At 44.5% G+C, this 13888-nt stretch overlaps 1 protein-coding gene across 2 annotated transcripts; it reads right to left on the bottom strand.

Annotated features, from left to right (window-relative positions):
- Positions 1–1404: 1404 nt before the first annotated feature.
- Positions 1405–11320, bottom strand: LOC114801343 (potassium channel subfamily K member 5-like). Of its 2 annotated transcripts, none has more exons than XM_028999510.1 (5): positions 10905–11320; positions 4977–5088; positions 4468–4634; positions 4203–4371; positions 1405–4059 (listed from the first exon to the last, which is right to left on the bottom strand). In XM_028999510.1, the coding sequence occupies exons 1-5, from the start codon at positions 11088–11090 to the stop codon at positions 3152–3154; spliced, it is 1542 nt and encodes a 513-aa protein (XP_028855343.1). In that variant the 5' UTR covers positions 11091–11320; the 3' UTR covers positions 1405–3151. The 2 variants fall into 2 exon arrangements, with proteins under 2 accessions (XP_028855343.1, XP_028855334.1); XM_028999501.1 differs by lacking the exon at positions 10905–11320 and adding an exon at positions 9935–10259.
- Between the last annotated feature and the right edge of the window lie 2568 nt (positions 11321–13888).

Here is a 13888-nt window from a genome sequence, read left to right as displayed (position 1 = left end):
TTGATAATTTCCACCATTGTTCACACACTTCTGATGCAGCTTTATCATTTCGACGTTATCGCTGGTTGCATAATTCAACTTACATAAGTTGGAAACATTTTCTGAGCAAATATTTATGAACATTTGTAGTCCCTTCATTGAAATAACAAGGCATACGTGTATGAGACAGCCAGACAACTTTTAATAAAGATATTAATAGATAACACTAATAATATATTGTAGATAAGGACACATTATAGATATATTAGTGTGTTATCAAGTGTTGTAAGCAGTCTTAAGTAAGGATAAGAGCAAAGGTAAAATAGATAGCAATAAAGTCCCAAACATTTTATTTTACCTGATTTTACACACCTTTTACAGTAATACCTTACATGACCTCCTGTGACCTCAGAGATTGCACCTTGCAGGGCAGGGCTAAGATATTTTTACAGCCTTTCTGTCCTTGAGACACACAATGGCGATTCAGTCAAACCACCATCTTCACAGAGATATTTAGTGCTAAATGACAAGTCAGGGAGTTCAGGAGGCCCAATAAACATTTGACCTGGCGCCGCATCACATGCAGAACGCATTTCCAACTGCTTTTTACATGCCCTGCACACCTGCTGCTGCACAAGCATTTTCTAGGGCACCGCCATTCACTGCTGACGTCTTCACCTTTGAACCAGTTTCACGACTCAGTGTCTGATAGCGTTATGTCATATTCCCATTCCAGTAATCTTTATTTCCTATACAAGTCCGCACTTGCGTGAAAAGTTTGACGATTAGTCAAGAACTCCTTGTGTGGAAAAATATACCTAAAATGTACCCTGGAAACAGCGCAGAGCAGCAAATGTAACGAGGGTAGCGGACTAGCGCATTAACGTGGTAGAGCTCGCCAACAACAGGACACGAGCGCAAACGAAATCCAGAGGAAGCAGTCAAGGTCCACGCTGATGAGAGCTGAAGACCGTGTGACAGTGTTACATAACCCAGGCAGACTGGTCACTGGGGCGTACTGTATTCAAAGGCCACAGCAGAACAGGGGGACAATTTTTTCATGTGACCACCTCCAGACAAAGCAGCCAGTTTGTCCTGTACCCATCCACATCCAGATGGTATGCATGCAGTAATCTCCACCCCAATTCAGCAGATCAGGAATGCTTTGGAAATGTAAACACCGCAAAGTGCTATCGGCCCAACACATTTTTTGTTTCCCTCCGGCAGATTTGGGTGAGAATTCTAAACACCGGCTGATAAAGGAGAGAAAAAAGGCAAATAAATATGCAGTGATTAAATTAACTACACCCGGGGAGTGCAAACACAAACTTTAGATTTATCAGTGAACATACATATATGAATTATTAGTATTATTACTGCAATGCAAAAATGAGCAAGGTGGAATGAAGACACATTCAGCAGATATCTGTTTTTTTTTCTCTTTATTTAAATGCAATAATAGACATACAGTAGATTTATCTACAAAAAGCACCTTAAAACTAAATAATTTAAACAGTAAAAAACATGTTGTACATTTGGAGTACATTTAGTGGAGCACAGTTTTATACTACACAAATGTGGGTTATCCTTACATTAAGTATTAAAAGAAAAAAAAAAAAAAAATCCCTCCTGAAGTACCTTAGATATTAGTTGTCCAAATCCTAAAGTCCTTTTCTCTGCAAAATTTTGATTCAAACCCCTTTCAGCCAACCGCATTCGTAGTAAGTCTACTGATTATGGTCTAAAGCTGCATAGTCTGATGTAGGGTGAATGGAGGCCTGAGAACCACAACTTTAAATGCAAGATTTTGATGCCAAAAATTGTAATTTTCATAAAAATTCCTCTCAATATAGAATATCAATATGACCAACAAATGGAGTGCAAACAACCACCAAGAGAATAACAGAACACAAACAGAGACCGAATGGCTCTAAACCATTATTTGGGCATCGAGCAGTTTTATTTTATTTCCTAACACAGTAATTAAGAGTAAAATCACAGTCTTTGTATTTAGTCTGATTCACATATATCAGAAAAAAACTGATCCACAGATGAGGTGACCAGATTGCTTATGATCATTATGTTCATTAACTGGTCCTGAGTAATTTTTCTATAACTATACAGGGTCATTACACCGTAAATGGACACTCAACCCAATTTTATCATACAGTATAAACTCCTGATTAGCAGTTTTCACTCTTCCTGTTGTAGTCAAGTAATCCTTAGTCACCTAGGCACAATATGCAGCTGCCACTTAAAAACACACAAGGAAGGGCAGGGGGAGGGAGGGTCCTCTTTTAAAACCAGGGTAAATAAGTACACATTTTAGCAAACGTGATCATTAAGAAATGCAGCAGTCCTCAGGGGCTGGGTTTAAAACATGAATAACAATAAAAATGAAACATACTGACACAGTATACAGCACGGAAGAATGCAGGCAGGAGGATCTGAAAGGTGTGGCTGCAAGGTTCCGTGACGCCACACCACACTGCTTCAAAGCAAAAGGAAACTGTGGGCAGGATATTAAAGGTTCACAAGTTGTAAGAGATGGTACAGCATCATCATACGTTCTAAGGTTAGGCAGATATCCAGAGAATATAATTTTTTCCACTTAACAGGGCCTTTCCAGCTAAGTTCCAAGACATTTGGAATGAACCCACACCTAAAATTTCAAGGCACAACAGAATTAAATGGATCAGGAGAACTGAACCACCTTAAGTTCTGCACACCACTGCTCTCCTTCTTTACAATAAGACTACAGCACCAATATGGTGCATACGAGGGGTAGAAAGCTGAGCACTCCAGGAGCACTTCTGTTCTTCCACTAGCAACCTTTCAGCAAAAGATCATATGCAGTTGAGTTCATGCACTCTGAACGGGAATGCTGGACTGTTTTATCCACATAAATAGACAACAACCCTATTACAAGGAGATTACTAGCGGCTGTTTAGTGGACTTCGTAATTCGAGGTTGACATGTATTATAAGCCTCTACCAGTTCCTTAACATGATTGTGGAACACCAACATGAAAAGAAAAAAAAAAAAAATGTCTCAGGTACTTCATTTTGTTCAGAAAAATAACAAAGAAGACACAAACAGCCAGATTGTCCAGGTGTTCAAGGTCCCTTTTTCCCTTCAGAGGAACACTAACTGTCATACAGATGACAGTCAGTCATGAGTCTGTGTTCTCCTCTTTGGAGTACTCCTCAACAAGCTTCTCATAGGAGTGGCAATGATCCGACCCATCACTTGTGAAGACCGAGCCCTCAGACTCTTTGGAGTCTGTTTCGGATTCAGCGTTCTCGTCTGTCGTTGTAGAGAGCTTAGCTTCTTCACTGCAGTCATCATTTTCATCTTCAGGACTGTTCAAAAGGTTTTCATCTATGAAGGTTATGTTGGCATTCTGAAATATGAGCGCCTGGTATTCTTTGGACTCCCACGTCCCACAGCCCGAAACCCCAATTCCCATGCGGTCCTCCCCTGCCTCTTTGTCCAGCTGGTTTTCGAACATGCCCTCTTGCTCACTAACCAGGTCCACTTCACCGGGAACCTCCTCCAGCAGACCATTATCTTGTCCAAGAAGATAGTTCTTAGATTTGGAGAAGGCCACGGTCACACGATCACTGAAGCTGTAGCGCCGCTTCTGTCGAGGTGACCGGTCCAGGTTGAGGATGGCGTTATTACTGGAGGCGATGGCGTCGCTGCAGCTCTTGGAACGTACAGGCTCCTTTATTTTGATCATGCTGCTGTTGGTGCTGACGCTATTCATCCTGCTGTCCTTGGAGCCCATTTGCTTAATAAGGTCACTGAAGGCTTCCGGTCTCTTCGACCGGAAGCTGAAGATGTTCACCTCCTTGGGGGAGGGTGGCAGGCGCATGGACTTCTGGGTCTCCTTGTAGTGCTGCTGCTCATCCATGGAAAGCTTGCGACGCTTCCGCCGTTTCTTCAGGGCCTTGTGGGCTTCGACCACCATGCGGACCTTCCAGTTGAAGAACAAGGAGAGCCAGGCCAAGCCCAAATAGATCCACACCTCCACAAAGTAGCGATACAGGCTGGGGTAGTTGGCATTGGGGTCCACACCTGCAAGGTCAAATTACAGAGATGTTTGTTCAACTATTGAAGATAAAACCTCCACTTGACATGCCTAACCGCTACCAAAAGACTAAGGTGAGCCTGCTTCTTTCCAACAACATTCGTTTGATATCATGAATGGAAAAACTAACCGGCTACTAGATCTCCAAAGCCGATTGTAGTCAAGGTAACAAAGGAGAAGTACAAGCCCTCAATGTAGGTCCAGCCCTCTTGGCACATAAACACAAATGGAGGGATGACCAAGTGGACCAGAACTCCCCAAAGGAGAAAGAGGGCTGTGCAGGTGAACCGAGTTTTCCTCTAGAAGAAAAATGGAGACATAGAGAGTAGGTGCACAAGCTTGTGCTTTTAAGAGTGTTTTTTTTTTCCATTTATAGGATCCAAATCGCTTCTTACCAGTGACACGCCTTTCTTTGTAAGATATTGGCCCAGGTGCTTGGCCCTTCCACCAAAGAACTTTCCAAGTTCACTGATCCATGTGAAACAGAGGGGCACTCCAAATAGGCCGTAGAAAATACAGAAGACCCTCCCAGGCGCAGTTTTAGGTGCAATGTTGCCATACCCTGTTAAAATGACACAAAAAATATATAAAAAATCAAATATCATGCTCACAGAATATAAACTCTTTGCCTCTGACACCATGTTATCAGAGCACCGTTCGCTTGGATTTTACAGCCGCTGGAAAGAGGGTCAAAGAATGCACCTGTGAGCAGGCCAAGCCCATCACAGCAAAGCTAAACAGGCCATTACCGAGTGATTACCAAACACTGAACGTCTTGTAAATAAATAAGGCAATTTCCTGCCCAGCGAGATGTGTGTCACTAATTTGTCTTCACCCCCCTGCCACCATCCTGGTACACCCAGAGTAAACAGATAATGCTGGAGATGATGGGGCTGATACCCACCTATGGTGGTGATTACTGTTGCAGCGAAGATAACCGCGTTGGGCCAGTTCCAGTTGTTGAATGTTCTGTTGCCTGTGATGGTCACTCCCTGGCCTGCAGCATCAGACACAACCTAGAAGGCGAAAAGCCACAGAAGTAAGAAATGAGCAGAAACACCTCAGACGTCGACGTTGATGTTCAGCTGATGAGAAAGAAGATTTAATTTTGCATTCTACCACTTCCTTCCTGTTGGCCTCTGATGTTATCTGTGCACGCTTGATGGTAGAAGAGGTCCATGCACGACACCCTCTTATCCAAAGGGCATTTGGAACAGGGCCTCAGCATGCCTAGCAGATATATGCTGAAGTCTCTGCCCATTTTCAACAGTCTCCTGACGTTGCGTAACTCCAGATAAATTTAGGAGTGAACACTTTAACCCCTTCTGCTCATAACATGAAACATGCATACACTACCAGTCAAAAGGTTGGACACGTCTGCTCATAACAGCAGCAAACGAGGCAAAAAGCTTGTGGTCGTCCAGGGATGAAGGTTTTATCATTCATTTTATCAGTCACTCATGGCGGCTTTCGCTGACCGATCACAACAACAGTTTACACTCTGCACGAGCCTCAACACCAGTGAGGTTGCGCCATGGAAACAGGCAGAAATGAGAATTTTGCATGTCTTACAGGAAGACTGCAACTGAAAAGCAAATGCTATGACGTGCAAAAACTGAGACTCACGTCGTCTCTGAGTAATCTCTGTTAAATGTTAATCTATTCATCGATTCAACAGAATAGTAATGGATATTAACTCTAGTTAAAAAAAAAAAAAAGTTAACCGAAATCTAATCCTGACCTTAACCACACAGACGTCCTTACTGGTAATATGTCGATAGTTTCTCAACTGATTTTAAGCAATACCTGGACAGCATGTCTCATTGGCCGTCTTCTACTCTGAAAGAATTCCTGCAAACCAGTTTTGGTTTCCACTCTGCCAGCAGTGGACCAGCCCCCTTCCCCTGAAGAGCGCCCTGACGGAAATCCATCAAAGGACCCCAGCTAAGCAAAGTCACCTGACCGGCTGGAAAGTCAACAAGGTCAACAGAAGGCCATGGCGGGTTAATTAGGGCCTGAAACAGGGGCCTGAAAATGGAAACGGTTACTGTGTTAGAAGTCAGAAGGCGCAGACATGATCTGGGCAGAAAATAAATCACTGTAAGCCCCAGGGAGGATCTGAAGAAGCAGCAGCCGACTGCCTGGGTGGTGCACAGGAACCGTCCTGTCTCACGCATCTGCTAAGGCTCTTAAATATTGGACACATGGAAGTGTTCAGTGGAGGTTAAAGGTCAGCTGGGGAGCCAACTTTGATGCGATGCTGTTTGAAGATTGAAAGGCGGTAGTGAACCTGAAAAGTCCCTTTTTCCGTGATGGGAAGTACGGGAGAACTTTCCAGCTCTTTGTTGTCATGGTAAAGAGTGGGTAGGATTACTCACAATATTAAAAATAAAGAAAGTATGGGGAATCAGTGGTTAGGACCTTAAACGCGGGCTTTATGCAGTTCCCAAAATGCCAGCTGCTAATGCCACAACAATCCCGATGCACCACTGGTCTCGACTGTGAAGCCAGATCCTGCTCATCAGAACAGTGTCACCAGGAGCCACAACAATGGCCAGCATGTCCTCAGTCCTCGTCCGGGAACAACGGGAGGCCTCCTCAGAGTCCTCAAATGCCACTTGGTGGTCAACTCGAACCATGACCAGGGGACCATGCGCTGCCCAAAAACAGAAGTGAAATGGGCCTTGTGGAAGGGTTAGAAAATGAAAGTTGGAAAGTTGGAAAACTGGACTTTTTCCACAACTTTCACTTTCATCTGGCACTGCTAGTCTAGAGAACGCTCACAAAGCTGACAAAAAAAAAAAAAAAAAAAAAGATTCCCTTATCAGGACAAAATGTGCTTTTCAGGACATGGAGAACAGGACATTATGGCTGCATCGGCCAGGAGACCCTAGGAGTGCCAGACCCCAGAGCCCTCGGCTTTTAACTGAGGTCGCAAATTCTCGTTACACGCTAGCAGAGTAAATTGTGGGTAAATATGGGCACCGAAGACAAGGATCATGTTTCCCCATGTTTCCAGAATATGAAATATCATTTGATGGCAGTGATAGGGCACTCACGGATAGAAGGATTACAATGAGACACGTGGTGAAAATGAGACGTAACTGAAGACGTCTCACTGAGAACATGACTCCCTTTTCATATACAGTGAGATCACCCTCTAGGTAAATTAACTCGGCAACTTGGTGTTTGTGCAGAAACGGGCACTAAAACTTACCGTTTCCGTGTAATCCTGGAACAACTCCATTATTGTCCGGCTTTGGGGAATTCTTAATGATTAACATTTGATGAGTAACTTTAACAGTCAACTTTGCGTTGCTACGCTCATTTTTTTGCGCCCCACAGTTTCCTTATCTGTAGCGGTTTCTCTTCAGCTCGGGTTCTCAAGGTCGTCTCGCGTCGACTGTATAATGGTACAACTTCCATGGTGCACAGTTACTGATAACGGCCCCAAGTCGATTGCTCGTGTCTGTGCAGCTTTATAAAAAGAAAAGAAGGAGAGAAGACTTAACTCGTCCCACCCTCTGCGGCGCACTGATAACTGGCGCAAAAAAAAAAAAAAAAAACTGAAACAAACTGTGCATTATCACTCCAATCAACGGTGTCTTGACCGCACACAAACTACGGGTACTTTTCCATTAGCCGCAAAGGTCAAAGAGCCTGAAGGTTTGCTGAAGTTGCAGGACTGATCAGCTGTGGTCTCGAGACAAGGCTGTTGAAAGATTGAAAAAGTATATACAATATCACGTGTATCGATTCAATTTCGCACGGTTTTTCTGACCATTTTATAGGGACATTTGCTCTAGGCCCAGTCCTAGTCCAACACAACCACACTCATTCTAGACCCGACTCTTCCTTCTCAAATTCACGCAAGAGAATGTGTCCAATCCTGTCATTTCACTCTTACAAGATGGCTCATTGTTGAGTCAGACAGACAAAAAGCTGACACAACAGAAGCCGGCATTAGCCACGTTCCTCATGGCAGGAATTCCCATGCTTGCTACAGTCTGCAGGATCTTCATCCGCGCTCCCGACATGCACAGTTATGCTACATGATCCAGAAATTGAAAGCCTCAGCGCTCAAGGTCTAGATGGAACTTGAGTGGATAAAGAGGAAATGAAGCACAATACCAATCTTCATCTCCTAAAATGCGCAATCAGTCCCAAATGTTTCAGGAAAGGGCCCGCGGCAGGTTTATTTTTTTGGGGGCTTCAAGAAAATATTAGAAACTGACATTAATGGTTTACCGAAATGTCCGTGTGCATGACCACAATGGACAACCCGTGCAGGTTAATAAATGGACAGGGCCTGGATGGGCACAATTCCGCTGACTTGGTGATAAACTGCGCTCGTGTCGTCCTTCCACAGATCCGAAACTGCTCAACTAATGTGTAACCGAAGAGCATTCGCCCTCCAATTTAGATGCAGACTAAGGCTGAGAATGACAGTGACCCAAGACACAATACCATCATGACAGCTCGCCCGTAGAATCAGTGATGTGACAATCATGCTGCTTCAGCAATACTAAGACATCCATAAACTAAAGACTTTTTTTTCATAAAAGAACAATTTAAGCCACAACAATTTTAAAACATTAAAAAGTACTCTCTCTCAATACCGTACTATTAGATGCCAATTTTCATCCCAAGACAGGATGCACGACCATATATGGACATGCAACTAACTACCCCAAGCCCAACCATCACCTTCTTATCGTGAAAGTTTGAACATAAAATGTATCTCTCACAACATCTTCCGTTCTGTTATTGAGAAGTTTTCATTGCAATCAGTTTTGAGTTTTAAATCAACTTCTCGTCCAGCCCGTACGTTTACAAGCAGTTGTGTTTTGACACGAGATGCGTAATTCTATCATAAAATGCAGCGTTAACCCCGGAAAGCCATGTCTACCACTTCCTGTGAACTTTAAGCACCACATCATTACTAAATGAGATTACATGGGGAATTCACAGAACTACTGTTCAAAACAAGATGGTGATGGCAACCTCAAACAGGAACATGACCGTCACCTCAGGCCATCAATAGGAAATGCGCGGCAGAAAAAAATAATGCTATGGCGTGCGACATAATCCAAAGCCATAGAGCTTCCTTCCGACACGACAGCAATGTAATCATGTTATAACGCCACATATTGCAAGCAGAAGTCATCAAAAAAAGTTTCATAAAAATTGCACTGGTTAGGGATGTCTACATAACCGATATACCATTATTTTTATTTATTAAACTTTATGCTGCCTTTATGACAGTTGCTTTTTTTTTTTTTTTTTTCCCCTCAAACCATTTTCATGAGAACAGACCGGATGAAATCTTAGACAAGGTGGAAAGACCACAAAACTGGCGCAACATTACGAGCACCATCAGCTATCATCTACCAACACCCCAACTGGCACGGGAAGAGGAGAATAAAGAAAATGCAGATATGGCTGCTCGGGTTTCAGGCCAGCTTTGTCCCTTTTCACAGATCTGCTCGACAAAAGTGTGTGAAAGGGGCAGCTAATTATGCGTTCGGGCCCAGGGATACGTCAGGACACGTCCTCCGTCTGATCAGAAGTACGGGGGCGGGGGGCGATCGCAGAACGCCCCCAAAAAACGCCATTTCCTCACATGGAGATTAGAAGTTTGAATTGTGCACATGGCCTGAACTCTGCCGCGAAGGAGATGAGACGAGGCCCTCGGGAGTTAATCCCCAAAGACGGGTTAACCCTTCTATAGGTTCAACCAGAAACGGGACGGGAACAGAGAGCGGCGGCAGCGCCATGAAATGCAATAATAAGATTGTTCCTCAAACCTGACAAAAAAACCCCCCAAAAAAAACAAGATAACATCAACATGTGATCATATACATGAGCGTAAGACCTTCGCGGACGCTGTGACGGCCTGGATGTGAGGAGGAAGGAATCAAGTTTGACTGGTTCACTCGTCGCCAGCGCTCGAGCTTGACGGTCTGAGGCATTGAAGGACGTCTTCAAAGACGCCTCTAAGGGAGCAGTTGACTTGGGCGAGACGCTCTCCACAGCTCCGGAGCCCGACAAACACACGCGACTTTCTGCGCCCTGCGCGCTCATCCTGGGAAGAAGAAGGAGGGGAAAATATGGCCAGTGGACACGTCCAGGGACCTCGACGAGTGGTAGTAGCCTAGTGGGTAACACACTCGCCTATGAACCAGAAGACCCAGGTTCGAATCCCGCTTACTACCATTGTGTCCCTGAGCAAGACACTTAACCCTGAGTTACTCCAGGGGGACTGTCCCCGTAACTACTAAGTCGCTATGGATAAGGGCGTCTGATAAATGCTGTAAATGTCGACGACCCTCTGCGGTGTGTACACATAACCACCATACACAAACAGGAACATGGCCCTCACAAAGCCATCTGACAGTCTATGGGTTGGGTTGGGATGGGATGGGATGGGATGGGGGGGTCACATGGCTCGCCCCCGCCCCAGGTGCAGCAGGATTTCCCCATCGGCCGCGGAGGGTCGCCACACGGGTAACGCGATGCGACAACTTTCTAGAAATTCCTGCACAACCTTATTGAGCTGAAAATTAGCAGCAGTCTATTACAAAAAAAATAAATGGTGGCGGGGCGTGGCGGGGCGCGGTTACGAGCGCAATGATCGTGTTGTTTTCAGGGCTGCTCCATTAAATTTCACGCACAATTAAATATTACTGCTCTGTTCCAAGCCCCCCATTAAAAGTTCTCTCTTTTAAACCCCCCCAAACGTTAACGAGCCCCAGTCAAGTTGTGACAGGCAACTGGACGTAATTCTGGCCGCTAAAGAGGAAGACGAAGGTGGCTTGTTGGGTGTTCGTACCTCCAGGATCTTGTCCAAGTCATCTCGGGTGAGACAGGGGTAGTCGCTCAGGATCTTGTCCTTCTTCGCCCGGTACTCCCGCACCGCCCGCTCCCAGTTCGGCTCCTCGAGGACCTGGAATATCGCCGCCCCGATGGACAGGTAGAAGATGATGGCCGAGGTCAGCAGGGGACCCCGGTCAACCATAGTTGGGCGCGAAAGAGTCGGAGTCGGACGCCGGTGTGTTGTGCGCCGCGGGTTTGCGCCAACATGAAAACTCCACCTGGCTTCGTTCCTTCGTTCCTTCTTTCTTTTAAAAGAAAAGAAAAAGAAAAAAGAAGGCGCCTAACGCGGACACCTCTGTTCACCTGGTCCGAGGCGGACTTTCATCTTGCGGAGCGGAGACGCCGGGGGTGACGCGGGGGTGACGCGGGGCTGCCCTGTCCCCTCCACGTGCGCGCGCGTTTTCATTAACTCGGCCCGGCTCGGACGCCCCGCCCACAACGCCCCCACCCCAACCCACCCCGGAAAAAATAAAAAAGTATAACCCATCCCGGAAAATAATAAAAAAGTATAACCCATCCCGGAAAAAAATGTACAACACTGGCGGGACGGACCCCCCCCACCCCGGAAAAAATTAAAAAGTATAACACTGCCCTCCCATCCCGGAAAAAGTACAACACTGGCGGGACGGATACCCTTCACCCGCCCCATGTTTAATCGGTTTAACGTAAAAGTTCGTTTTACTACTTAAATTAAATCCACTTGTGTCCACTCTGGGATCGATGACACGGAGTTCCCGGCGGGTGTTGCCAGGTGCGCGGTTTTTACACGGGAACGGGCAACTTTGGAAGGGCAATATTTTAGGTGGGGTCGGCTGGGGGGGCTAGCACACAAAAGATAAAAACGACGGAAGCTGCAACATGAGGTGAAATAAGAATTTATAACTAGTTAAGCCAAAGAGGAGGGCAAATGCGATGCCAGAACTGGAAATATTGAGATGTAATCATTTACCTTTCATGAGCCTTCAGATTTCCGAATCATTCACGGATGCCAGATTGACATGGATAATAATTATCACAATAATTAATTACTAAACTTTTAACAAACAAACAAATGTTCCAACCTACAGAAATAAGATGATTGCATAAGTGTGCTCACCCTTAAACGAATACGTTGTTGAAGCACCTTTTTATTTATACATGGACTAAGTTATCACAAACGGAAAAGCGTGTTATTTAGGAGAATTTATAGACATGAACGTAAAAACAGTGAGACGTGACTGAAACCGCCTGTGAAGAAACAGCAAAACAATCAGATTCTTTTGCTTTTTTTTTTTTATTTAATTTCCCAGGCAGCCACAAGCTGTCTTCGTCAGTCACGTGGGTTTGTGGTCTGTGACGTCATCTTGGAGGTATTGTGGGAGCAGGTAGAAACATACACAGGCAAACTGTAGAAGCTGATGCAACGCAGAGGCTCCGCTGGCACTCGGTCTCTCTAAAATGAAGTATTGCTTAGTTGTTGGTGATGACTACCACACCACGCGATCAAACAGAGTAAAGAAGAAGTCAAATGATCTAAAGAATTGTATTTAAAAATGCACATTGCAGAGCATAGTTCAGAAAAAAAATGCTTGTTAAGAGCTCTGAATTAAATATATAAATGGGGGGGGGGGATCCAGTCCTTGCAACTGGCAACATACTGCAATCTTACAAGAAGCTCTAATTTAGTCTGCAAGATCATGCTTGCTTGATGGATAAAAGATCATTAAGAGCAATTTTGACCTCCTTTGTTTTTCTTCTCACATTTGAGTGCCTTACGCTTCCTTACAAAACGACACCAGAGGATACCTTCAGTTTTCCCCTAAAATCCCTTTATCTTATGTCACCTGTCAAAGTCCGACAGAGAGAGGGAGAGTGAATAATTTGAATAAATCGTGAGAAAGCTCAAAATGCTACACATACCTGGCAGCACTGTTTGCCTTACTTATTAGCTCACTATAGTAGATTCCATGTTTCTTTTTGGGAGGCACGTGATTTTCCCCATTTTCCTTATCAGTACAAGTTTACTTTCGGTTGTTGGGAGTTCCTATTCAAAGAAATTGTAACCACTTTGTTTTCAGACCTAATTCATCATGCTGATCCACATAGGGAAGGGAAATTTATTTTGACTGCCAATGCGTCTATCTCAGCGTCTTTAGGAAACAAGTTCCTGCAGGTGGTGCCTGCCTTCTCAAGCCCCAAGTGATGAAGTGAAACTCTGGTATTTCGCAAAATGCCCAATGTAAAATACGATTTCAAGCGGAGAGCATGCAACAGAAGCCCTCGAAGGAAGGAAACGGAATTGCATTTACCACGCCAGGCATCCCAAAGAGCACAAGGTAAATGAACAAAAGCAGCACGTCATTATAGTTGAGAGAAGACCTGCAACTGTTCCATTTTGACGAAAATGTTGTTCAGGGAGGGACACCAGCAAGTGCGAATGGGCGTCTGGTGCCATCAGTTCCATTAACTACTGATGTTGTGCCTTCTGCCCCTCATGCCTTCCCCAACACAGTGACAGCATCAGTGGTGCTCTCATGGACATTTAAAAAGTGAAAGTGAAGTGATGAAAGATGTGCTGGTTTTGTGTATGTGTGTGTGCGCGCGCATTGCTGTGCTGTAAATATCAAAGTATTACAACATATGACAAACCAGCTAGGAAGAAAACAAGAAAATAATGCATCAATCTGTCATCGCTGCAATATCTTATGACTACCCATAAGCAGTAAATCATGTCAGTCCCAAGCATTCAAAGGCATTCATTTGTACATACTGTATACATATATACACACACACACACACACACACACAAAACATAGAGTCTTGTTTTCTCTTACACTAGTAAAAATGAAGCTATGGAAACAGATATAACAGGTTCTAGATCCAGGATCTACTTATGTTATGAATGGCGTGTCACAATAAAGGCAAGACAGATGTACCTCTTATGAGCTCTCATTTGAGCTC

The sequence above is a fragment of the Denticeps clupeoides genome, chromosome 1, assembly GCF_900700375.1.
Source record: "Denticeps clupeoides chromosome 1, fDenClu1.1, whole genome shotgun sequence".
NCBI classification, from domain to species: Eukaryota; Metazoa; Chordata; class Actinopteri; order Clupeiformes; family Denticipitidae; genus Denticeps; species Denticeps clupeoides.
Note: the sequence above shows the minus strand (reverse complement) of the source record. Positions and strands in the feature narration are given on the sequence as shown.